Consider the following 24,245-nt stretch of genomic DNA (forward strand, 5'->3'; position numbering starts at 1 on the left):
TACTCAGTTTTTACAGTGGATTGTGGGAGGGGAACATACTAGGTAGGCCATGCATGAATAGCTGAGGGGACAGAGTGAGGAGCCAGTGGATTGGGCGTGCACGCACGCCGACCATTCAAACTGTGAGAGCATGCTATATGACAAGGCTTGGGGTTCATAGAGAAGAAGGCACAAGGCTGCTCGTGTATCGAGGGTGAGTACGCTGTACACATTCATGATGTGTGCTCAAGAACTGATGTTCATGGACGGACTGACTAGTCGAGGTTCTGGGAAAAGAAAAAAACGGACCAACAAGATGGCTCAGTAGCTATAGAACATTCGCTGCCAAGCCTGACAGGCTGAGTTCAATCCACTCGGTGGAAGGGGAAAACCAACCCCTAAAAGTTGTCCTCTGACCTCCACTCGTGTATTGTGGTGCACACCACCGCCCCCCACTAAATAAATAGAATGTAATTAAATTTTTATTTTAAGGAAAGGAAGTAACTTGCCAAGACTAACCAACTTCAGGCAGACAGCCCAGACAGCCATGCAGCGCTCTCAGAAGAGACCCTGCATCTGGACCTGAACCTCGTTCCTTCTGTGTGACCCCTAGTCAGCTCCCTGGGATCCTCAGGGGGTTAGGGGTTGTGGACCCTCCAACTGCGGGACCCTGCTTTCAACAGAACAGACACCATGGCTTCCTCCGTTCTAAGGACACAGTCAGCCGACCAACATTAAGGGCAGCTGCCTGGGTTTGGTTAGCAGAGCGGCTCCTAGGAGGACTGGTAATTACAGTTGGCATTTCATTTTTGCCCAGGCATGCCAGCTAATTGTGCTGGCGGTGGAGGAGCCTCACCGCCTGGCGCTAGAAAGTCCTACTCCAAAGCCAGGCTTCCTAATAACCGCAAGAAGCACAACCCCTTGTCGAAAGACTGTCACCCGTGATGCAATGGCTGGAGTTTACCAAGTGTCTCCTTCCTGTTTTCATGTCCTCAAACTTCAGTTCTGCAAGGAGCCGGGCAGTTCCCTTGAGAGTGCGTGGCCCCCTCATGTTCAGACCCTTATGCGGGCACACGTGGAGCAGTAGCAGGTCCCGCGATGGCCCACGCTGCCAGGTGGGGGTCGGCTCCAGGAGGAAGGAATCGCTTTCCCCTGTCCTAAGTGAATGGTCTGGGTGACTCGAGTGGAAACTGGTCACATCTCTACACTCCCAGTTGTCAGGAAACTTGGACACGAGTGGAATTTTTCCTTCCTTTGGGTTAATGTGTCGCAGTCCGATGCTTTTGAGGCAGATGGAAAAAATCCTATACAGAGCGCGCAGGGAGCACTCCGGGGGGCCACGAGGAACCCACTGGGGCGCTGACTGTGTACTTCCTGCAGAGCCGTTCCGGTTTGAGTTTCTCAGTTGTAAAACCCCAGAGTTCACCAGCAATGGTAGGAGGGTGGCTGTGTGAGGGAGTGGGAAGGGCGTGCCTCGCTGCAGCGTCCAAACGACCCTTCTCTGCCACCCGTGGAGTGCCCAGAGCTCAGCAGTAAGTGCATTGCCCTTTGCGCTCTGGTATGGCGTATTGTTTGGTCTTCACGGCCTTGCTGGAACCAAGAGCCACCCGTGTGACCACAGTAGCTCTGTGCATGGTGTCACCGCACAAGCTGGGCAAACCAGGATGTAGCCAGGCTGAGCCTTTCCTACACGCCTCTACCCAACCTGCAACGCTCACACCCTGTCCCCACCTCTCCACGCTGCCAACGACAGATGCCGGGCATCCCCTAGTGTCACTCGCTAGGAGCGGCGCTCTCCCACGCTCGGACCCACCCACCTGGGCCCCACGGGGAAGACAGCACTTTACTGAAGTCAAGACCCCCTGGATCTTGTAGGAGGGGTCGGTCCCCACCTAGCTCTTCGGGTCACGTGGCCCGCGTCGGGCCCCACGGATGGGTCACGTGACAGCGGCGCAGCGTTGCCTAGGCAGCAGCTGCGGGCGGAAAGAGGGAGGGGGCCGGTCCTCCGCCCTGGCCCGGCCGCCGGGCCACCCGGCCGCGACACAGACGCTAGCCACGAGCCGAAGTCGAGAGCTGGAACCAGGCGCGCTGAGGGCTGGCCAGCCGGGGTGAGTGCTCGGCCGCGCGCGGGCCCGTCCATCCGCGTCTCGGGAAGGTCCGAAGGGGGACAGGAGAGGGCTCCCTCCTAGCTAAGGGGCGCGGGGAAATTGGCTCAGGGACACTGGACAGGATGATGAGGGGCAGAGGGGCGGCTCCACAGGATGGAGCTTCTTCCCGGGTAGGCATGGATGGCATGGAGAGTAAGGGACAGGATGATGAGAGGCAGAGGGATGGCCGGGTGACCCCAATCCCTTGACATCCTTGGTAGGGTGCAGTGTCAGAAGACTTGGATCGCGGAGCTGCCAGCTGATTCTCAGGTCCTACAGTTGCAGGGACTTCCCTAGGGTATAGGACACGGATGCAGGTGGCTGATTTTGGCAGGCCGCTGCCACCTCTCAGGAGCGTGGGTGACAAGAGACAGTTCCCGTGTCCCAGATGTTTAGAGGAAGTTAAAACAGGCAGACTTCATAACCTGCTGCCTGGGACAGTTTAAAACAAACCTGGCAAGAGAGCTAGTCTAACAGTCTCGCTGGGTTTTTTTCAGACCCAATCTTTCTACTGCTCCTTATTTTAAAAATAATAGTAGTATTTTTTTTTTTTTTAAAAAAAAAAGGTTCAATCTGCCTAGCAATCTTAGAACCGGTGCTGGCTGGCAGACGTGTGGACTCCATCTTGTCTCGCCTCTCCCCCTCCAGCCTGAGCTTGGAGTTTGTAGGCCAGACTCTGCTCCTCCCCATGGGGCAAAGGTTGCACTAAGATAGGCCCTCCAAGTATGAGGGCTGGTTTGCGGTGGAGGCTGGCAATGCACGCCTACCATCCCAGTACTCAGAAGATGAGGACAGACAATCTCAACTTCCAAGCCAGCCTGGGCTACGCAGCAAGACCCTGTCTCAAAACAAACCCCAAAATAGAAGGAGGGTCGGCAGCACACTGCAGATGTAGCTGGGTTAGTAGAAAATCTGTTTAGCCTGGAGGAAACCCTGGGTTCAGTCCCCAGCACCATGTAAAGCAGGAATGTGATCACAGCCCTTGGAGCACCCAGAGTTCAAGGCTATGCTTGGTTGGAGGCTGACCTGGCCTACATGAGGCCCTGTCTAAAAAAGAAGGAAGGAAGAAAGGAAGGGGGGAGGGAGGGAGGAAGGGAGGGAGGGAAAAAGCTGGGTGATGACAACTTGGAGGTTGAGGTGGATGAATCTCTTGAGTTTGGGGTCAGTCTTGTTACAGAACAAGTTCTAGGACATCCAGAGCTCAGAAAACCAAAAATGAGAGAGAGAGAGAGAGAGAGAGAGAGAGAGAGAGAGAGAGAGAGAGAGAGAGAGAAGGAAGGAAGGAAGGAAGGAAGGAAGGAAGGAAGGAAGGAAGGAAGGAAGGAAGGAAGGGAGGGAGGGAGAATGTATTACCAGGGCTGACACAGGGGAAGGGTGCCTTATCTCCTTACAGGACCTGCAGGCCTAGCAAGATCAGTGGTAGGCAGGCAGCACCCCATGCCTGCCCCTCGCCACTCCGGGGCTATCTGCATAGCCTAGCTTAACTGCACCCTCAGACTGGAACCCAAGTGCCTTCCTCATTTGCGGTCCTTCAGGGAAACCAACTTCACATCATGAATCCTTTTCTTCCTGTGATCCCCTGGGACTGGAGTCACAGACAGTCATGACAGTCATTGCCACCATGTGGATGCTGGGAATGGAACCTGGGTCCTCTGGAAGAGCAGCCAGTGCTCTAATCATTGAGCTCCCCCACAAGCCATCTCCCTAGGTGAAAGGTAGTCTATCCCCAAGAGACTTGGCAATATCTGACTTCCCATTGCAGCCTTCCATCGTGCCCCTGTACCCTAGCACTGCTGGAGAAAGACCCACATTGCCCTACTGGCTGTCTGCAACTAGCCCTGTACTGCTGTCCCAGCCCCCAAGAGTCTTCTATCTCCTTGTTCAAGCAACCAACCTTCCTGCCCCATTCTGTGGAGGCTGAGAGCCTTCCTAAACGTGACTTCAGCTTTCTACATCTTGGAACCCTCTCTGTGGGCAACATCTTGTCTTGGATAGAGGATCTGTTTTGGTGTTGTTTATTTAAGATCTTATTTTTACTTTTATGTGTGTGTGTCTATGTGTGGGTGTGTGTGTGCACATGAGTGCATGTACCTTTGGTGGCCACAAGAGGGCAGCAGACCTCCTGGAGCTAGACATACAAGAAGTTGTAAGCCGTGTAACTTGGGCACCAGAAACTTAACTCTGGTCCTTTGTAAGAGTAGTATATATGATTTTTACCCCCAGCACCATCTTCTAGTGTACAAAGGGTCTGTCTAGGACACCTTGTCTTTTCTACCCATGTCTGTATGCCCCAGTGGCGGGCTTGTGTGAGACAGGTAGCCAGCCCTTGGTTTACTCCTGACCATGGAAGCAGGGCGCCAACCGGAGGGGCATGTTTCTTGACACCCCTATTGGGCAGTGAGTTCTTTGGAGGTAGAAATTCTTTCTTCGTGGGGTTTTAGTTTGGTTTGGTTTTTTTCACCTCATCCTTACACAAGTTGGTCCTGGAAACTTGACCGGAGCACCAAGGGAATGAAGAAGGGAGAGACAGACAGACATGAGACACACAGACACAGGTACAGGAAGGCTGGGGTTAGGGGGGCTGTGCTCACTCTGATGGAGTGGTACCAACTACACAATAGCCTGGAGCCTCAGTGAGGTTATCACGTACAGTACAAGGAGAGCGGCTCACAAGGATGCCTCTGTAGGGCACAGCCACGTGTACTGCTGTCCCTCACCCTAGGGAATTCCCCAAAGCTGCAGGACCTAGGAAGTGGCTGGCTACCCCAGTCTCTGTCCTCTGACACTGCATCCTAGCAAGGGCGTCAAGGGATTGGGCTCACCTGGCCACCACCTCCCAGGTTGCATCATCCCGGAGGCGGAAGCCGCAGTCACCAGTTTGTGCACACTGCTCAATCACGTATAAACACTCTCCTTGGACCAGAGAAGGCTTTTGCCATGCCTCTGAGCCTCACCTGGCGGAAGGCTTTGCCGGTTCCCACGGGTCTGAGGCCTTGGCCCTTGTCAATAAAACACACTCACTCCAGGCTTCTGTGACTCCCTATAATTTTATTTTTGAGTTTGGGGATTTTGTTTGTGTTTGTTTGTTTGTTTTTGAGACAGGGTTTCCTATAGCCTTTGCTGAGCCCGAGTGTATAGCAGAAGATGGCTTTGAACTCCTAATCTTCCTGACTCCATCTAGTTTTATGCCATGCTGGGAATTCAACCTAAGCCTGTGTACACCTTTTACCTGAGCCACGCCCCAGCCCCTCCCTGGGAGACTCTAGGCAGGGGCTCCACCACTGAGCCACGCCCCCAGCCTCTCCTTTACCTTTAATGCCTAAGCATCCATGAGATGTGGGAGATTTTGAGAGCATCCATAAGTGGTGTGGGGGAATAAACGTTTTCCAGTTTCTTCGTCTTCGTCTTCTTCTTCTTCTTCTTCTTCTTCTTCTTCTTCTTCTTCTTCTTCTTCTTCTTCTTCTTCTTCTTCTTCTTCTTCCTCCTCCTCCTCCTCCTCCTCCTCCTCCTCCTCCTCCTCCTTCATTTTTTTACCTGCCCCATCTCTCCTCCTCCCTCCTCTCTCTCTCTCTCTCTCCCCCCCCATGTCTTGTCCCCCTCTCCCGCCCCCAGACTTCAGCCTTAGTCCTTTGCTGTATCAGTAGGCAGGAAAAGAAAAACTCCATTTCCAAATTGTGACATGTTCGATCATTTGGAGCTGACCCCTGGAGTGGTGAGAAGTGTTTGGCTGAATCTTCTCCACAGGAGGGACATCCTCGAGGAAGTGACAGGTCACAGTGCTGCTGCCTGCAGGTGTGGGCGACATGTGGCCCTAGCCTCGCGTTGGCATTCCTTTTTTTTTTTTTTTATTTTCTGCTCATATTCCTCCTCTTCTTTCTATGCCTTCCTCTTCCCCAGAGCCCCACTTTTGCTGGCCAGCTCTATTCTAATGTCATATTTTTCAATTCTTTTCTTTTTAAGACTTTTTAAAAATGAATTCTTTTATGTATATGAGTACGCTGCCGCTGTCTTCAGACACACCAAAAGAGGGCATCGGATCCCATTACAGATGGTTGTGAGCCACCATGTGGGTGCTGGGATTTGAACTCAGGACCGTTGGAAGAGCAGTCAGTGCTCTTAACCGCTGAGCCATCCATCTCTCCAGCCCTCACACTGGCATTCCTATAGACAAACCCAGAATCAGGCTCAGGCCTGTGACACTCAGGGAGAGAGACGGGCAGGTCACTGGGGAGCTGTCCAGTATGGGTGCTACATAGCCAGCCAGAGTCAGTGAGACCCTTTCCCTTATACATATGCCCAGAAACAACTGTCAGGCAGTGGTGGCGCACGCCTTTAATCCCAGGACTCAGGAGGCAGAGGCAGGTGCTTCTCTGATTCATGGCCAGCCTGGTCTACAGAGTGAGTTCCAGGACAGCCAGGGCTACACAGAGAAACCCTGTCTCAAAAACAAACGAAGTGAAGGTATTGCTGTCAGCGGCTGCTTGCTAGAGGGACACGAACACAGACCGGTTCCTCAGGGACTCTTGTCGGCCAAGGAGCTGAGGTTTTCACAGCTAGTCTGAGAACAGGAGGAAGGCAAGACACAGGCCCCTCCCCGCCGCTCTCTTCCTTGTTGGTCCTCTTAGATGTTTGGCACAGCCATGTTGAGGGGCGCTTCCTTCCCTCTTACAGGACCAGTGACTCTGTCCTAATGTTTCGTCTCTTAGTCTGTCTCTGCCTCGTTTCTTTTCCTCTGGTTTCTCTCTCCTTTAAATTACATCGTTTAGTTTGCTTTATGCCACAGCACCCCTGTCAGGATCAGAGGACAGCATTCGGGAGTCAGTGCTCTCCGTCCACCACGGGGGCCCTGGGGATGGAGCACTGCTCCTGGGATTGGTGGCCAGCGCCTTTACCCTTCAAGATATTTCACTAGTGTGAGTTCTCCTCCTCTCTCCCTCCTTCTCTTCCCTCACACACACAAATGCACTCACACATGCACTCACACATTCACACACAAACAAGCACACACGTACGCACACACTCATACACATTCACACACAAACAAGCACATACACACAGTCACACACAAACAAGCACACACATATATACACACACACATTCACACACAAACAAGCACACATGTACACACACACAGACACGCACAGACACACACACACAAGCACGTCTCTGCAGCCCACACTGGCCAGAAGCTCCCACGCTCCCTGACTCAGCCTCCACACGGCTGAGGTGACAGGCCCGTATCACCACCTGCCTGGCTATAGCTTTTTCACAGCCTTAGGTAAGCGTCCCATGGGGCCTGGTGGCCCTGAACACAGGAGTCATTGTCTGATGCCAAGCCAGCCACAAGGTGCCTTTGCCCTTCAGGCTTGTCCCGGAGAGATTCCTCACTGGCTGCCAGCTCAGTGCGCCGCCACAGGCTGCCCGAAGGAAGCCTGCCGGTCTTCACTTAGTATTAGTGAGGATTTGGGTTTAGACTCAGACATCCTTTTTTTAAGCTTTAGTTTTTATTATTTTAGTGATGTGTGGGTGTGTGCACATAAATGTAAGTGCCGCAGGTGTCCGAGTCCCTGCAGCTGGGCTCATACATAGTTTGTAAACTGCCTGAGGTGGATGCTGAGAATCGAACTCAGATCCTCAGGGGTGCAGTATGTTCTCTTAACCACTGGACCATCTCTGCAGTCCCCAGGGCCTACTTAAAAAGCTGCACATGAGGACCTGCCTGTAATCTCAGCATTGTGGGGCAGAAATGGGAGTATCCCAGGAAGTTGGGAGCCTGTCGCGGAATTGAGGTGGAGAGCAATAGGCAGACACACACACACACACACACACACGTACACACACACATACATACACACACTCAGACATGTATACACACACTCACAGACACATACACACATAGACACACGCTCACACACACAGACACTCACATACACACATAGACACACATAGACACACACACACACACTCACAGATACTCACATATACACATAGACACACACATAGACACACTCACACTCACATACACACATAGACACACATAGACACTCACATACACACAAAGACACACACTCACATACACACTCACATACACACAAACACACACATGTACACAGATACACATATACACATGTACACTCACACACATGCACACACATAAATATACACAGACACACATAGACACTCTCACACACACACACACACTCTCACACACAACCATACCTCACAGCACAGCATGGCCTTCAATTTTAAATCCTCCTGCCTCAGCTCACTCTCGATTTTCATTTTGCCAAAGGGTTTCCGCGGCAGCCCGGGTGTGGTTCACCTCAGAAAGTGACTGTAGGTTCTGGTGGCGACTTGTCGTGCCTATGACCGATTGGAGAAGCTAGTAGCTGCTCACCAATGTCCCTCCCTCACATCGCAAGCAGCTCTGGGTGTTCAAGAGTCCAGCAAGTAGCTGGGCCTGGTGAGCAAGCCTCCAATGGCTCCCTAGTCCAGAAGCTGAGGCAGGAGTCTCAACCTTAGTAACTTATCAAAAGTTACTCCGCCTCAAAATACAAATACAAAAGGAAGAAGGGAGCAGAAGGGCTGGAAGGCTGGTTCAGAGGGAACACCATCCCATGCTCAGAACCCACATGGCAGCTCCCGGCCATCTGTCCCCTTCTGGCCTCCCCTGGGCACCACGTGTGTCCATGCCACAGAGATGCGCATGCTAGCAAGAGACAGAGACAGAGAATGAGAGATGGAGGTTATCTGAGTAGAAAGCGGACCTTATGCCTGTCTAGAGTTCCTCAGTGCGGGCCTGGAGGCGCGGCTCAGCAGTTGAACATGTGCCTGGAGTCCCCCAGAGACAGGCTGAGGCACAGCTTAAGGGACAATCTAGAATCTACCAATCAGCGGTGGATTGCAGGCAAGCACTGTACTGCAGAGCCCCCACCCACCCACCCACCCCCGACCCCTGCTGCTGCCATCTGAGTTTGTCAGTTCCCTGCTCCTTGCAGACTCTGCCAGGCAGGAGAGTCAGCGGGTATTTTCTGTCAAACTTTGAACACAAAAGAGGCTCCATCTTGAGTATCAGGAGGGAGGTGGGTCCACAGCTTGGCTGTGGTGGTGCCTGGCATTACATTCCTGACCCCCTTCTTCTGCAGACAGCCTTGTGTTCCGTCCTGCAAGACTGCCTTAGCAACCAGGACTCCATGCCCAAGCCACCCTTGGGCCCCTTGCCTCGACCGTTGGACTCGAAAGCCAAGCACAGTAGCGCATACCTGTAATTCCAGCGCTCAAGATGCTGAGGTAGGGTCATGAGTTCGAGGCCAGCCTAGCCTAGAGCAAGTCATTACCTTAAAACAGAACATAGGGCAGGGGAGTTGGGTCAGCCCTAAAGGGCCTATCATGGACGCGGGAAGGCCTGAGGCAGGTTCCCTGCATCCGTGAAAAGCCATGCAAGGCAGAGGCAGGAGGACCCCTGGGACTGAACAGCCAGGCAGTTTAGCCAAGCTGGCAAAGTCTGAATTCAATGAGCGATCCTTTCTCAATTATCACCTGGTGTCTGATTGAGGAAGACACGTAGTGTCAACCTCTGGCTTTCGTCTGCACATGCACCAAACACATTCACAAGCACACATATGCACACTTCTAAGGGTTTTTTTTTTAAACAAACAAAACAACACAGATGCTGGTGATTTGGTTCAGTTGGAAGCTGTCCGCCGAGCATACTAAAGACCTTGGGTTTCATGCTTGGTGCTAAACCAGGCCTAAACCAGGGAGATGGTGCCCCGGCCTCTGCTCTGAGTCATTGTGGTGGTAGAAGCCGGAAGATCCTGTCATCCTTCCCTCAGCCCGCTAGGTTCCTGGCCTACCTGGGCTCTACAAGACCCCCGTCTCAAAACAACAGCAGGGGAATTTAGATTTTGGCTCTTTCTGGGGGACCGGCAAGATGGCTCAGCAAGTAATGGGGCTTGCTGCCAACTGGGAGAAGCTGAGTTTGATCCCAGGGAGCCACATGGTGGAAGGCGAGAATCAACCCCTGCAAGCTGTCCTCTGACATCTGGTGCATACAGTGTCAGAGGAGTGTGTATCTTTTGTGTGCGCAAGTGCGCGCGCGTGCGGACACACACACACACACACACACATGTTTACTCTTTGTTTTGTTTTGCTTTGTTTTGTTTTGTTTTTCGAGACAGGGTTTCTCTGTGTAGCCCTGGCTGTCCTGGAACTCACTCTGTAGACCAGGCTGGCCTCGAACTCAGAAATCCGCCTGCCTCTGCCTCCCAAGTGCTGGGATTAAAGGTGTGCACTATCACCACCAGGCTAAGACTTTTTTTTTTTTTTAAAGGTATACAAAATTAAAAATAAAGCATGGGGCTGCCGAGATGCCCTGGGTGTTCTAAATGTTTGGTGTACAATCACAGAGAATGAAGCCAGGCCCCAGCACCCACCCAACAAGTCGGGCATCCCACGTGTGTCTGTAACCACAGCTTTGGGCAGGGCAGAGCCAGAAGGAACACTGAGGGGTCTTACGGAATCCCAGCTTGGTGGAAAGAAGGTGAGACCTTAATTGAAAAAAAGAGACCCTTGGGCTGGAGAGATGGCTCAGCAGTTAAGAGCCCTGACTGCTCTTCCAAAGGTCCTGAGTTCAAATCCCAGCTACCACATGGTGGCTCCCAACCATCTGTAATGGAATCTGATGCCCTCTTCTGGGGTGTCTGAAGACAGCTACAGTGTACTTACATATAATAGTAAATCTTTAAAAAGAAAAGAAAAAGAGACACTCAAAGGAGTAAGCAGAGCGGTGGAGAAGGCTACCCTATGCCCTCTTCCAGCCTCTACATGTGTGCAGCCCATATATACATGTCATATACACTCACACAGGCATGCACACACACACACACACACACACACACACACAGAGAAATGTAATATATCTTAAAACACAAACCCACAAAAGGCCCCAGACTCTGGTTTTTTCTCCAGAACCATCTAAGATGCTCCAACACGCCACGTCTCTTCCTCCCCAGCCTGGTCTCCGCCATGAGTGCAGAGCTCAACGTGCCCATGGACCCCTCTGCCCCTGCCTGCCCTGAGCCCGGCCACAAGGGCATGGATTACCGAGACTGGGTCCGACGCAGCTACCTGGAACTGGTCACGTCCAACCACCATTCGGTGCAGGCACTGTCGTGGAGGAAGCTATACCTGAGCAGGGCCAAGCTGAAGGCTTCCAGCCGGACCTCGGCCCTCCTGTCTGGCTTCGCCATGGTGAGTGCGGGCTGGGGGTGGGGGGAGGGGGGGAGGGAGAGGAGGGAGTAGGGAGTGGGGGAGGGGGGAGAGGGAGGGCAAGGGTGGCCCCAGCAAATGTGCTTCCTGAGCTCTGGCAGTGCTCAGGGACACTTCTCCAGGCCACAACTGTAAACCAGTCAGCACTTAAAAGAAGACGCACACAGCTCAGGCAGCGAGGGGCTTGCCCCGCAAACATAAGGACCTGGGTTCAGTCTCCAGAGCCCACAGTAGAAAGAGAGGGCTAAGCTTGCACACGTGACCTCCGCGACATGTGTGTACCTGCAGTCACACAGACACACACAATTAACTTTAAAGTAGTGAAGTGTTGGAGAGATTCCTCAGCAGTTACGGTGTTTGTCGTGTAAGCTCGAGGACCCGGGCTCAGATCCCAGCGACACATGGAAGTGCAGATGGGTGTGGTGGCTGTCAACAATTCAGCCTTAGCAGGCAGAGCCGGAAGAGATGCTCAGAGCAAACTGGCTCGCAGGCGGGACTAGCCATTCGTATGGATGATCCCCACGTTCAATTGAGAGACTCCGCCTCAGTGAAAAACTTAGAAGAGTGATCAAGGATGATTCTAGACATCATGTTTCCTCATGCATGTGCACTCACATACATGTACAGTGACATGCACATACAAACATGCACACACATGTTCACCAACACACACATGCACATGTGCATACAAACACACACATGCACGCACGCACACACGCATGCACACACGCACGCATGCATATGGACACACCTACCATAAATACCAAAATAAATAACCAACATCCAAGAGGGAGAGACAGGCAGATCTCTCTAAATTCAAGGCTAGCCTGGTCTACATGTCCAATTCTAGGCTAGTCAAGGCTACATAGTAAATCTTGTCCAAAAAAGAAAAAAGGAAAAGGAAACCGCTTCAGGGAGCTGGGTTTACTGGAAGAGGTAGCATTTTGTGTTTTGTCTGCCCCATCTCCAGCCTCACCCTCAGATTCCTTTGGGAATCTGAGGAACTTGAGTGGGAACTCGGGGATCTGTGGCCGGTGGCCAGCCCAGCTGGGGCTGTAGATGCTGGCCAAGCATGGCCGCCTCCTGGCCGTGACGTGGCTGTGCCTTCAGCCTGGCTCCTGGCTGCCGTCTGTCTCTTAGTCACCCCAGGGCAAGAGTCAGGGTTATCTGCCCCGTGGACTCCAGCGTCCCTGCCCCACATCCCACAGGAAATTGGCCCAGGGGACAAGCTGTGACGTACCACTGCTCAGTGGGGTACCACTGGGTAAGAAGTGATTTACTTCAAGTCAAATCATCATTTTTGGTTTTGGTTTTTTAACTCCAGGCCACAGTCTCGGTTGTCAAACAAACAGAGCTGCTGTGGCGGAAGAATGTTCTTGGCCGAGAGTGGGCCTAATCTGGGAGTTAGACCCTCCTCGCCAGGGACCAGACCACCGGCCTCTGAGCGATACTTGGGTTTTTGTTTTGTTTTCTGTGTTACTAGAGATTGGACTGGGGGTCTTTTTATTTTCTATTTCCTTTCTTTTGGTGTTCTATAGGGACCTTTCTCATCTTGATTTTTTCCCCTTTGTGCGTCTGTGATGTGCGTGTGTGCTCACGCATGTAGATGCACATCTGTGTGTGAGCCTGTGTGCACAGAGGCCTGAGACTGAGGCTGGGAATCATGCCTGTTCTCTCCCCCATGTTTATTGAGGCAGAGTCTTTGTTTCCTTCTCTTTTTTTGTGTGGTGATTGGCCTGTGTGGGTGTCTGTGGACCGTGTGAGTGCCTGGTGCCCGAGAAGGGTGGAATAGGGCTTCAGATCCTTGGAGTCAGAGTTATAGGTGGTTGTGAGCCACCCAGGGAATCGAACCTGGGACCTTTGGAAGAGTAGACACCGCTTTTAACCACCGAGCCACCATCTCTCCAGCCCCCAGAGGCAGGGTCTCTCAGTCAAACCCAGAGCCCATCAATGCAGTCCGTCTTGCTAACAGGCTGACTCTGCAGACCCTGTTTCCCCCTTTCAGGGTGGGAGCTGTATGTGGCTCACCATAACCACCCAGCACTTACACGGAGTCTGGGGATCCAAACGCTGATCTTCAAGCCATCACTTCCTGAGCCATCACTTTAACCCCTAAGGGATCTCCCCAACTCTAGGACCTTCTAAAAATATTTATTTATTTATTTGTGCCTGGGTCTCGGCCCCAAACTAAAATCCTCATGACCACATAGCAAGCACTCTTCTTAACCACCGAGCCATCTTCCGGCCCCTAAAACTATGGCCTTGAACGTTGTCTTAGTCAGGGTTTTACTGCTCTGAACAGACACCATGACTAAGGCAAATCTTATTCAGGACAACATTTAACTGGGGCTGGCTTACAGGTTCAGAGGTTCAGGTGGGGACATGGCAGCATCCAGGCAGGCATGGTGCAGGAGGAACTGACTTCTAGGCAGCTAGGAGGAGAGTCTTAAAGCCCACACCCACCATGACATACTTCCTTTAACAAGGCCACACCCACTCCAAGAAGGCCACACCTCCGGATAGAGACAGTCCCTGGGCCAAGCGTATTCAAACCACCACAAGCATGCTCAGCTGTTGCTCGGCCCCTAACTTCTCCCCAGTGCGTTTATCATTTCCCCACATGGCCTCATCATGCTAAGCATGCATCTCAGTCAGTACAGTGCTTGCCTGCTATACATAAGCCCAGCACTCCATAACCCAAGCATAGGGGTGCACCAGGAAGGTAGAAGCAGGAGGATCAGAAATTCAGAGTCACCTCAGCCACACAGAGAGTCCAGTGCTAGCCTGGCCTACCAAATTAGACCAAACTTCAGGAGAAAACGCAATTGCCAGGGGCAGGGGCAGTGTGCAACGTGTAGCTTGATCCTCCTGCCCCGACCTCCTGATTGTTGCAATTAAAAGGCCTGCACCACCACGCGTGACTCCAAAGCTCATCTAACCTTTCCCAGGGCCTGCTGGTTTCCGTTCATATAGACACATGGAGTTTAAAGGCGGCTTTGGTCACTGACCGAACCTGTGACGCTCAGCAAAAGAGGCGGGTCAGACATCCAGTGCCAGTGGTCACGATGGCCAGGCTGGAAGTCAGACTCACCTCTCTCCTGATGCTCAGTGAACGACTGGAGTTCAAAGTTTGACAGAATATACCCACTGGCTCCTCTGACCGCCAGTGTCATCAAGGGACAGGAAACTGTCACAATCAGAGTCAGGGGACTCGCAGTGGCAATGGGGCTGTGTCGAGTGTCACCCAGCATGCACGAGGCATGATGTCACATGCCTGTCAACCCAGCACTAGGGGCCGCAGCAGAAGGGTTGGGAGTTCAAGGCCCTGACAGTCTTGGAATTCTATGTAAACCAGGCTGACCTTGAACTCACAAATCTGCCAGCCTTTGAATCTTGAGTGCTGAACTAAAGGCGTGTGCCACCTCAATAGACTTTCAAGCTCAGTTTGAAGGAGCGTGTATGAGACTTATTTCCTTTCCCTTTATTTTTTATTTTCTCACTAGGTAGATAGGTTGTCCTTGAACTCACGATGTAGACCAGACTGGCTTCCAGCTCAGAGTTCCTCTGTCTCTGCCTTCCTAGTGTTTGGCAGGCACTAGTTTCTTTCCCTTCTTTTCTCCCCTCGTGTGTGTGTGTGTGTGTGTGTGTGTGTGTGTGTGCACACGCGCGCACGCGCGTGCGCGTGTCTGTGTATCTGCCTGTGTATGTATGTATGTGTGTGTGTCTGTGTCTGTATGTCTGCCTGTGTAGGTATGTATGCCTTTGTGTGTATGTCTGACTATGTGTCTATGTGTGTGTGTCTGTGTGTGTCTGTGTGTATGTCTGTGTGTCTACCTGTGTATGTCTGTATGTGTGTGTATCTGTATGTCTGCCTGTGTAGGTATGTGTGCCTTTGTGTGTATGTCTGACTGTGTGTCTATATGTGCGTGTGTGTGTCTGTGTGTATCTGTGTGTATGTCTGTGTGTCTGCCTGTGTATGTCTGTATGTGTGTGTCTGTGTCTGTATGTCTGCCTGTGTATGTATGTGTGCCTTTGTGTGTGTGTCTGACTGTGTGTCTATGTGTGTCTGTGTATGTCTGTGTGTCTGTGTGTGCCTGTGTGTGTCTGACTCTGTGTGTGTGTCTGTGTGTTTGTGTGTATCTGTGTGTCTCTGTGTGTGTGTGTTTGTCTGCCTATGTATGTGTGTGTATGTGGGGTAAATAATTAATAAAGAGTACTGCCCCACCAGGCCTCTGCACCAAGTCCCGGTGGGTCCAGCTCAGGGTGACTCTCACAGTCGTCACTGAGCCAATCTCCTTCAGCTAGTTCTCACAGGATCCTGGCTGTGTTTCCTCTCGGAGATAGACCTGTAAACGGCCGGAGTCCCGTGCTCCCGCCCTCCACCCAAACACCTGGTAAAGTGTGACTCTTAATCTTGAATAGTTAACCAAATATCTTTATGTATATAAAACTTCCAATTACAGAATGCCAATTTACAATGGTAAGGTCTTATCCCAATATCTCTAACCTCTCCAAAACACCAGAAAGACATCTGACACCACCATCTGGATATCCGCATCTCCTTCCCGGCTCCGCTCCTGTGGTCCACCAAGCCTCTCTCCCCTTAGCTCCTCCTCCTCTCTCCCCTCCAATCACTGGCCTCTCTCTGCTTCAATGTGAATGGATAGGAAATATCTTACAACATGTGTGTGTCGGACTCTGTGTGTGTGTGTGTGTGTGTGTGTGTGTGTGTGTGTGTGTGTGTTTGTGTCTCTGTGTCTGGGTTTGTATGTATGTGTGTGTATATGTCTATGTATGTGTGTCTGTATGTGTCTGTGAGTCTGCCTCTGTGTGTGTGTGTGTCTATGTGTGCGTGTGTCTATGTGTCTGGGTTTTTATGTATGTGTATGTATATGTCTATGTGTGTGTGTGTCTGGTGTGTGTGTCTATGTGTCTGGGTTTGTATGTTCTGTGTGTGTGTGTGTGTGTCTGTATGTCTGTGTGTCTGTGTCTATGTGTCTGGGTTTGTATGTGTGTGTCTCTGTGTCTGTGTGTGTGTGTGTGTGTGTGTGTGTGTGTATGTGTGTGTGTCTGTGTCTATGTGTCTGGGTTTGTATGTATGTGTGTGTATATGTCTGTATGTGTGTGTGTGTGTGTCTGTGTGTGTGTTGCTGCTGATGGATCCCAGGGTCTGTGTATGTCTGTTAGGCAAGCTCTGTACACCTGAGCTGCAGCCCCACCCGATGGTTCCCTTCCTCTGTGAGACGCAGGGCCTGGAGCTCACTCCTGTCCACAGCTGTTGCTTTTGGATCCTGGCCTGGAGACCGTTTGGCTCTTCAAACTTTGGAAGGCTTTATAGCGTCTCACCCAAACGAAAGCCTAAACCACTTGGGAGGTTTCCAGGCAGGTTCTGCGAATGATCAGACAGGGAGTGTGCACTCTGGAGACGGGGAGGGGTGTCTGGATTTCATGATGGCAGCCTTCAGTGCACAGGCAGGCATGAGGGAAGCCCAGGCCATCCTGATGTTGCAGAGTCCCTGTGACCTCAGCCTGCCCACGGCGGCCATGCTTATGGTAATAATTCGTTCCTTCTGTGTTTGTGCAATCCCGTCAATACTGGTAGATCTTTCCAGAGGCAGTTGGAAGAGACATTAAGAGAAGAGCATCTCTTCTGGAAGGTTCCTCTGGTGGACTGTTGTAGCTCACCACGCATTGCCCAGGGGAAGTGATAGGAAGCAGGCTGAATGTTCTGAGTTGAGGCAAGGACAGAGTCAGGGCCCGCAGATAAAGATGTTTGCTGCCAATCGCGATGGCCTGGCTTCGGTCCTGGAACCCACATTGTAGAAGGAAGAGAAACTACTCCTTCAAGTTTTCCTCTGACCTACACACACACACAAATAAATAGAAACTTTTTTAAAAAAAGAAAGAAAAGCCACCACAGTGGAGCTGTGAGCTGAGTGGATTTTCTCAATCTCCCGCCATTAAATCAGGTTCCAGTCAGACTCCAGGGCAGACGGGGAACTTGGTGACTAAGGCTGAAGACAGATGAGAGACGGGCACTGTCCTACTCAGCCTCTTCTGTCGGTGTCAGTGTCCCGGACTGGATGTGCTGAGCAGTTCCCCTGTCCAGCAGCGCGTGCTGGTGCCCAACTTTCAGCTCTTCAGGTCCCTCCTTCCCTCACAGGAGGAGCCAGTGATCCAGTCACCTCACAGGTCTCCACATAAAAACGGAGAAGCATGGTTCCTGACTGGCCTTCCTCTGGAAACACACAAACTGCATGTTGTGGGCCCTGCCTCCTCCTTTTTCTTATTTATTTTTGAGCTGTAGGAGATCCATGGGCATGCTAGGCAAGACGTATATCTCTGTGCCACGCCCCCAGCCCCTCCCTGGGGGATTCTAGGCAGGGGGTCTACCACTGAGCCACGCCCCCAGCCCCTCCCTGAGGGATTCTAGGCCGGGGCTCTACCACTGAGCCACGCCCCCAGCCCCTCCCTGAGGGATTCTAGGCAGGGGCTCTACCACTGAGCCACGCCCCCAGCCCCTCCCTGGGGGATTCTAGGCAGGGGCTCTACCACTGAGCCACGCCCCCAGCCCCTCCCTGGGGGATTCTAGGCAGGGGATCTACCACTGAGCCAGGCCCACAGCCCTTCCCTGGGGGATTCTAGGCAGGGGGTCTACCACTGAGCCACGCCCACAGCCCTTCCCTGGGGGATTCTAGGCAGGGGATCTACTGCCAAACCGCATTCCAACCTTCCTCTTTAATCCTCTTTAATCTTTGTTTCCTATATTAGAGTCACCTGAACCAAACAAAGAACCAAAACAACAACAACAAAACCAGTAGAATCCTGGGGGGCTGGGGGCGTGGCTCAGTGGTAGAGCCTCTGCCTAGAATCCCCCAGTGAGGGGCTGGGGGCGTGGCTCAGCCGTGTAGCCCTTGCCTAGCATGCCTAACCCACCCTACTATACCCAACTGATGGCCGTGGCGGGATGCATCCCTGCCTGCCTGACCCAACCCCTCCTGTGCCCACAGGTGGCCATGGTGGAGGTGCAGCTGGAGACAAAGTACCAGTACCCTCAGCCCCTGCTCATCGCCTTCAGCGCCTGCACCACGGTGCTGGTGGCCGTGCACCTGTTCGCCCTGCTCATCAGCACGTGCATCCTGCCCAATGTGGAAGCCGTGAGCAACATCCACAACCTCAACTCCATCAGCGAGTCGCCGCACGAGCGCATGCACCCGTACATCGAGCTAGCCTGGGGCTTCTCTACCGTTCTGGGCATCCTGCTTTTCCTGGCTGAGGTGGTACTGCTCTGTTGGATCAAGTTCCTCCCAGTGGATGCCAAAGATCAGCCAGGCTCCCATAGCCACACGGGCTGGCAAGCCGCTCTGGTGTCCACCATCATCATGGTACCCGTGGGTCTCATCTTCGTGGTCTTCACGATCCACTTCTACCGTTCCCTGGTGCGGCATAAGACAGAGCGCCACAACCGTGAGATCGAGGAGCTGCACAAGCTCAAAGTGCAGCTGGACGGGCACGAGAGGAGCCTGCAGGTGGTGTGAGGGAGGCCTCTGCCATTTGATGCCCCGCCTGCACGGGCGAGCAACCCTCAGGCTGCCACGCAGCCGGTAGGAGCAGCCAAGGGGCTGCTTCACAAACCCGGGCTGCATGAGATCCACCCCGCATCCCAAGCGCCACAGTGGGGATTGCTAAGCAGACTGCCCAGATGCTGCTCCAATAATTCCATACTCCTGTCCTCGCATGAATAAGGGCCTGAAAGGGGTGACAATAGCATCCGTTTGTTTCATCACGGAGGCCAGAGGAAGAAACATGACCCGCGTGGCCCTGGGGACTTCCTGGTGCAAGCATATCAGCAGGGAGCACTGTCGATCTCAGACATCAGCAGGACCTCGTGATTGGCAGAGTAGGACGGTGAATTCCCAAAGGAAGCTGGGGCTCAGCTGGGAGAGTGCTTGCCTAGTGTGCAGACGCACCGCATAAACCAGGTCATCCCAGGGTCATCGCAGTGCGAGGGAGGTGGAGGAAAGTAGGCCAGGGCTTCAAAGATGTTCTCTGCTACATGGTGAGTTTGAGGCTACACGAAACAGACACATATGCACATGCATGCACAAGAGCATGCGAGTGTGCGCCCCCACATACACACATGTACACACGCACACACATGTGCACACACATGCATACATACATGCGCGTGCACACATGCACACACATACACACAGGAACATGTACACATGTGCACATGCATACACACATGCACACATACACACAGGCACATGCACAGATGTGCACATGCACACACACATGCACACGGATACACACAGGCACATGCGTGCACACACAAATGCACACACATACACACAGGCACATGTACACATGTGCACATGCACACACATGCACACAGGCACATGCACACGTGTACATGCACACGTGTACATGCACACACACATGCACGAATGTGCACATGCACACAGACACACACAAAGGACAGGCTGCTTGAGAGAGCAGAGGTGGGCCCGGGGCTGGCGCAGGGTGGCATGGGTAACATGGTTTATGATGAGAGGCAGGGATGTGTTAACTGATCTGTAGCTCTGCTTGGTTCTTTCTCCCGGTTCTGGAAAGGGTCACAGAGTGTTCAGGATTCTGGGGCACACAGCAGCTCCACAAGGGTAACAGACACTGAGACGGGAGTTACCTGCTTCTAGACAGTCACGGGCCTGAGCCAGCCAGCCCCTCCCACTCCCTGTGGACTGTGTCAACACAGGCAGGGGCGCCATCTCAGAGACCAGGCAGCTCAGCTTCCTTCTGCCTGTGGCCCCCAGATATTGAGAGGATAAACTGGGGAGACTTCCTGTTTTTACAAAGTGGTTAGCCTTGTGGTTAGGCCTGTGGGTGGGGCAGGACCTATCTGCCCCAGCCTAATATAGGCAGCTATTCCCTGTAATGAGGTTGACTATGGGTAGAGAAGGGGAGACTTCAACACCCCACTGCTGGGCCTACCAGGACTCTCCATGCAGGTCCCTGCCCCATGTTTACACAGCTGTGCATCAGTTTGTCATTGTCACTACTGGCATCCAGCCACCCAGCTGGTGGTGGCATGCACACTCTGCAGTAGGGCACCAGTTTGTGTGGGAGGCAGTACTTACCCATTTCTGTAACATTACCTACAGGGCTGAGGTCTCTTATTCTGTATATAAATAGTCACTGGGCTGCCGCGAGTGCCACTTCCATTTCTTACAACAGCTTTTCTCTGGAGTCTGGATTTGGTGCCCGTGGGATCCTAGAGGGCCCCACCCCCATCTCTGGATTCTCCGAAGTCTTTGGAAATGGGACATACTGCCAAGCATAAACTTCAACACACAGAGGGCCCTGGGGAGCCTTGTGGAGATCTTCCTTGTAAACTGTGACATCAGCACACAACCAGGACATAGTGTCCTGTGAACCCAGTAGGAACGCCCTCTGTCTTTCAAAGGCTGTATCCTTCAACACCCTCTGCCCCTGCAGACGTCTTGTGTTTCAGACTCCTCTTTTTCCTGGGGGCTTTTGGGAAGGCCAGCCTAGTTTGATTTGTTTTGTTTTGCTAAAGAATGCTAGCATCCTGGGTGGACAGTGGGTAAAGGCACTTGCCACCAAGCCTGGCGACCTGAATTCAGTCCCGAGTAAATATAATGAGAAAAATAACTTCCTATCAGAATCCCCGTAAGATGGCGTGCAAGCAGGGGCCGAGAGGGTGACCTCTGGAATGAGCCCTCCCCGCTCTTCGGTGTGTTCTGAAACAGCGTGCTGGGGCTAAGGATGCAGCCCAGTTGATAGTGCGGTTTGCCCAGCATGCGTAACAAGCACCTCCTAAACCTAACATGGCCAGGTGCAGCTGTATCTACGCCTCAAGGAGGTGGAGGCAGGAGGATCAGGAGTTCAAGGCCAGCTTGAGCTGGACAGACTCTGTATAAGGAAAAAAGGGGGGTGCTGCAGATCCCCTACCCTCCCCCCCACCGTAGTTAGGTATGTATGCTTACTGCTCACGCAGAGGACCAGAGTTCATCTCCCAGCACCTCCGACGGGCAGCTCACAACTGCCTATAACTGAAGTTCGAGAGGATCCTGAACCCACGTTTGGCCTCTGCAGGCACCCACACACGTGTCCATAGTTACACACACAAACCAAAAAGGGGCCTCCTACCGGACATTGCGTCCGTCCCTTCTCCCTGTTTTCTGAGGCCGTTTGGTGCCTCGGGCCACTTAGTGCACTGTGCGGTTCCTGCCCGTTCTTCCTTTAGTCATTCCAGTGCCGAGCGCGGGACAGCCGTCTGTGTGTGAACAGAGGAGTCACAGGGCTGTCCCACAGCTTTGTCAGGAGTGGCAGTAGAAGTCCTCACTGTGAACAGTGGCAGAAGCCAGCAGGCTCAAGGCAGGAAGTTGGGTTTCTGGAGGCATAACCTGATTTTGAATCTTGTTCTAACTGCAGCCACTGGGGGGCCCCCTGGGACAGGCACAGGCTTGCCCTAATTTCATCTCTCTAAGATTCAGCCCTTCCTGGTGCTCAAGGGACCAGTGTCCTCAGACACACCAAGGTCCTTCCCACATGGCGTCCCCGTACCCTTGACCACGAAGTCTCCAAATTCAAGCGTTTCTACCTAAGACATTTCAAAGGCAGAACATGATTGATGTCTTTCAGGAAAGGCTACTGAAAAGAAACTACAGGAGCCTGGAGGACTCAACACTATGCCACTATTTCTGCAGGACAGTGTAAATAACTCCTTTCCTGTGTGTGTGGATTTTTTTTTTTTTTTTTTAGCAGTTGCCCTGGATTGAGCTGAATAAACCGATACAACCGATACAACTCTGTGCTCTTGAGAAGTGTGTACCATGAGGTTTAGGGGCTCCATCCCAGCGCCTGCCATACCGCTGACCCCCCAGTCCTGGCATGAGAGCTCCTTATCTGGAGTCTCTTATTTCTAGTGTCTGCCCCACGGGGGCAGAATGAACATGGACCTTTCCAGGATGGCCAAGCAGGCTGCTGGGACCCAAGTGTACTTTGAGTGAGGTCCCTGTCAACCGGACCCCTGAGAGGACCCCGCCCTTGGCAGCGGGTGCCTCCTCCTGTCTTCCTTTCTGAAGGGGAGGTGGAAAGGAAACAGGGTGGGTGGCTGGGCTCACCAGGGTCAGGCGGATTTCACCGGTTTCTGGAAGAGGGGCCTCTGAGGTATTGGTCCCTTGGGTCCCTGTGGCTCTTCAGCTGCTGTCCAGGCCATCCACTGGGGTCACCAACAAACAAGACACCTCAGACATAAGCCCCAACTGGGAAAGATTTTCTTCTTGGGGGCGAATGTCTCTGTGTGTGCGTGTGGGGGGGTATATCTGTCTGTCTGTACGTGTGTGTGTGTGTGTGTGTGTGTATGTGCGTGCACATGTGTACCTGATGTGGAGGCCTGTGATGATTTGTCTATGCTCGGCCCAGGGAGTAGCACTATTAGAAGGTGTGGCGCTGTTAGAGAAGGTGTGGCCTTGTTGGAGTCACTGTGGGTGTGGACTTTAAGACCCTCATCCTAACTGCCTGCAAGCCAGTCTTCTCCTAACAGCCTTCAAATGAAGATGTAGAACTCTCAGCTCTTCCTGCACCATGCCTGCCTGGATGCTGCCATGCTCCTGCCTTGATGATAATGGACTGAGCCTCTGAACCTGTAAGGCAGCCCCAATTAAATGTCCTTAGAAGAGCTGCTTTGGTCATGGTGTCTGCTCACAGCTGTGAAACTCTAAGACAAGGTCAGAGGTCAACCTCAGGTGTCATTCTTCAGACACCATCTTTGGTTGAGATATAGTGTCTCGCTTGCCTGGGAACTGGCCAGTTAGGCTAGTTTGTGTGGCCGGGGAAGGCCAGGTATCTTCCTGTCTCTGCCTCCCCAGTGCTAAGACAAGTAGGGCCAGCAAGCAGGCTTTTGGTTTTTTGTTTGTTTGTTTGTTTAATGTAGAGACACAATTCATGTCCTTGTGTTACTTTACTGACAGAGCCACCTGCCCAGCACCTCCTGGGAGTGATTTCTATCCTTTAATGTTACTAACTGTAAAGCATTTCCACAATTAGTGATCAATGGGCGAGGGCCCAGACCATTGTGCTCCTGGGTTCTATAAGAAAGCAGGCTGAGCAAGCCAGGGGAAGCAAGCCAGTCAGCAGCTCCCTCCATGGCCTCTGCCTCAGCTCCAGTCCAGGTTCCTGCCCTGCTTGAGTTCCTGCCTGACTTCCTTCGATGATGAACAGTGAAGTGGAAGTGGAAGCTAATAAACCCTTTCCTCTCCAAGTTGCTTTTGGAACATGGTGTTTTTAGGTTTTTTGGTTTTTGGTTTGGTTTTTTTTTTTGGGGGGGGGGTGGATTTGGTTTTTTTCGAGACAGGGTTTCTCTGTATAGCCCTGGCTGTCCTGGAACTCACTCTGTAGACCAGGCTGGCCTCGAACTCAGAAATCCGCCTGCCTCTGCCTCCCAGAGTGCTGGGATTACAGGCGTGTACCACCACCGCCCGGCTTTTTTTTTTTATTTTATTTTATTTTATTTTATTTTATTTTATTTTATTTTATTTTATTTTATTTTTTTGGAACATGGTGTTTTGTTGCTGCAATTGAAATCCTCACTAAGACCATTGAGACCAGAATAGTGGGGTGTCACTGTGACAGACCTGAACGTGTTTTAGGGAAGACTGGGGAAGGACTTTGGAACTTTGGGCTAGAAGAGCCATCAAGTGTCAAGGGCTCGGACGGATGATCTGTAGGAGCTTGGGACGGTGCAGAAGCCGGAGGCCTGGCTTGTGAAGTCTCAGAGGGAAGATTAAAGACTCTATCAAGGCCATTTGCTATTTTGACTTA

General features: G+C 52.4%; 1 protein-coding gene across 6 annotated transcripts; it reads left to right on the top strand.

Moving 5' to 3' along the window:
* Nucleotides 1–23,685, top strand: Orai2 (ORAI calcium release-activated calcium modulator 2). Of its 6 annotated transcripts, none has more exons than XM_052167678.1 (4): nt 1,997–2,087; nt 10,535–10,668; nt 11,141–11,378; nt 18,407–23,685. In XM_052167678.1, the coding sequence occupies exons 3-4, from the start codon at nt 11,154–11,156 to the stop codon at nt 18,932–18,934; spliced, it is 753 nt and encodes a 250-aa protein (XP_052023638.1). In that variant the 5' UTR covers nt 1,997–2,087; nt 10,535–10,668; nt 11,141–11,153; the 3' UTR covers nt 18,935–23,685. The 6 variants fall into 6 exon arrangements, with proteins under 6 accessions (XP_052023636.1, XP_052023635.1, XP_052023638.1 ...); XM_052167677.1 differs by having other exon boundaries at nt 1,998–2,087; nt 10,459–10,668; XM_052167676.1 differs by lacking the exons at nt 1,997–2,087; nt 10,535–10,668 and adding an exon at nt 1–193.
* Nucleotides 23,686–24,245: the final 560 nt, after the last annotated feature.

This window comes from Apodemus sylvaticus, chromosome 22 (assembly GCF_947179515.1).
Source record: "Apodemus sylvaticus chromosome 22, mApoSyl1.1, whole genome shotgun sequence".
NCBI classification, from domain to species: Eukaryota; Metazoa; Chordata; class Mammalia; order Rodentia; family Muridae; genus Apodemus; species Apodemus sylvaticus.

Bases quoted from the DNA above. Each gene is read 5' to 3' on its own strand.
- Orai2 (XM_052167675.1), top strand. From the start codon at position 1,912: ATGGGTCACGTGACAGCGGCGCAGCGTTGCCTAGGCAGCAGCTGCGGG. The intron at 2,088-11,140 runs GTGAGTGCTCGG...CTTCCTCCCCAG, and splicing joins CTGAGGGCTGGCCAGCCGGG to CCTGGTCTCCGCCATGAGTG. The intron at 11,379-18,406 runs GTGAGTGCGGGC...CTGTGCCCACAG, and splicing joins TCCTGTCTGGCTTCGCCATG to GTGGCCATGGTGGAGGTGCA.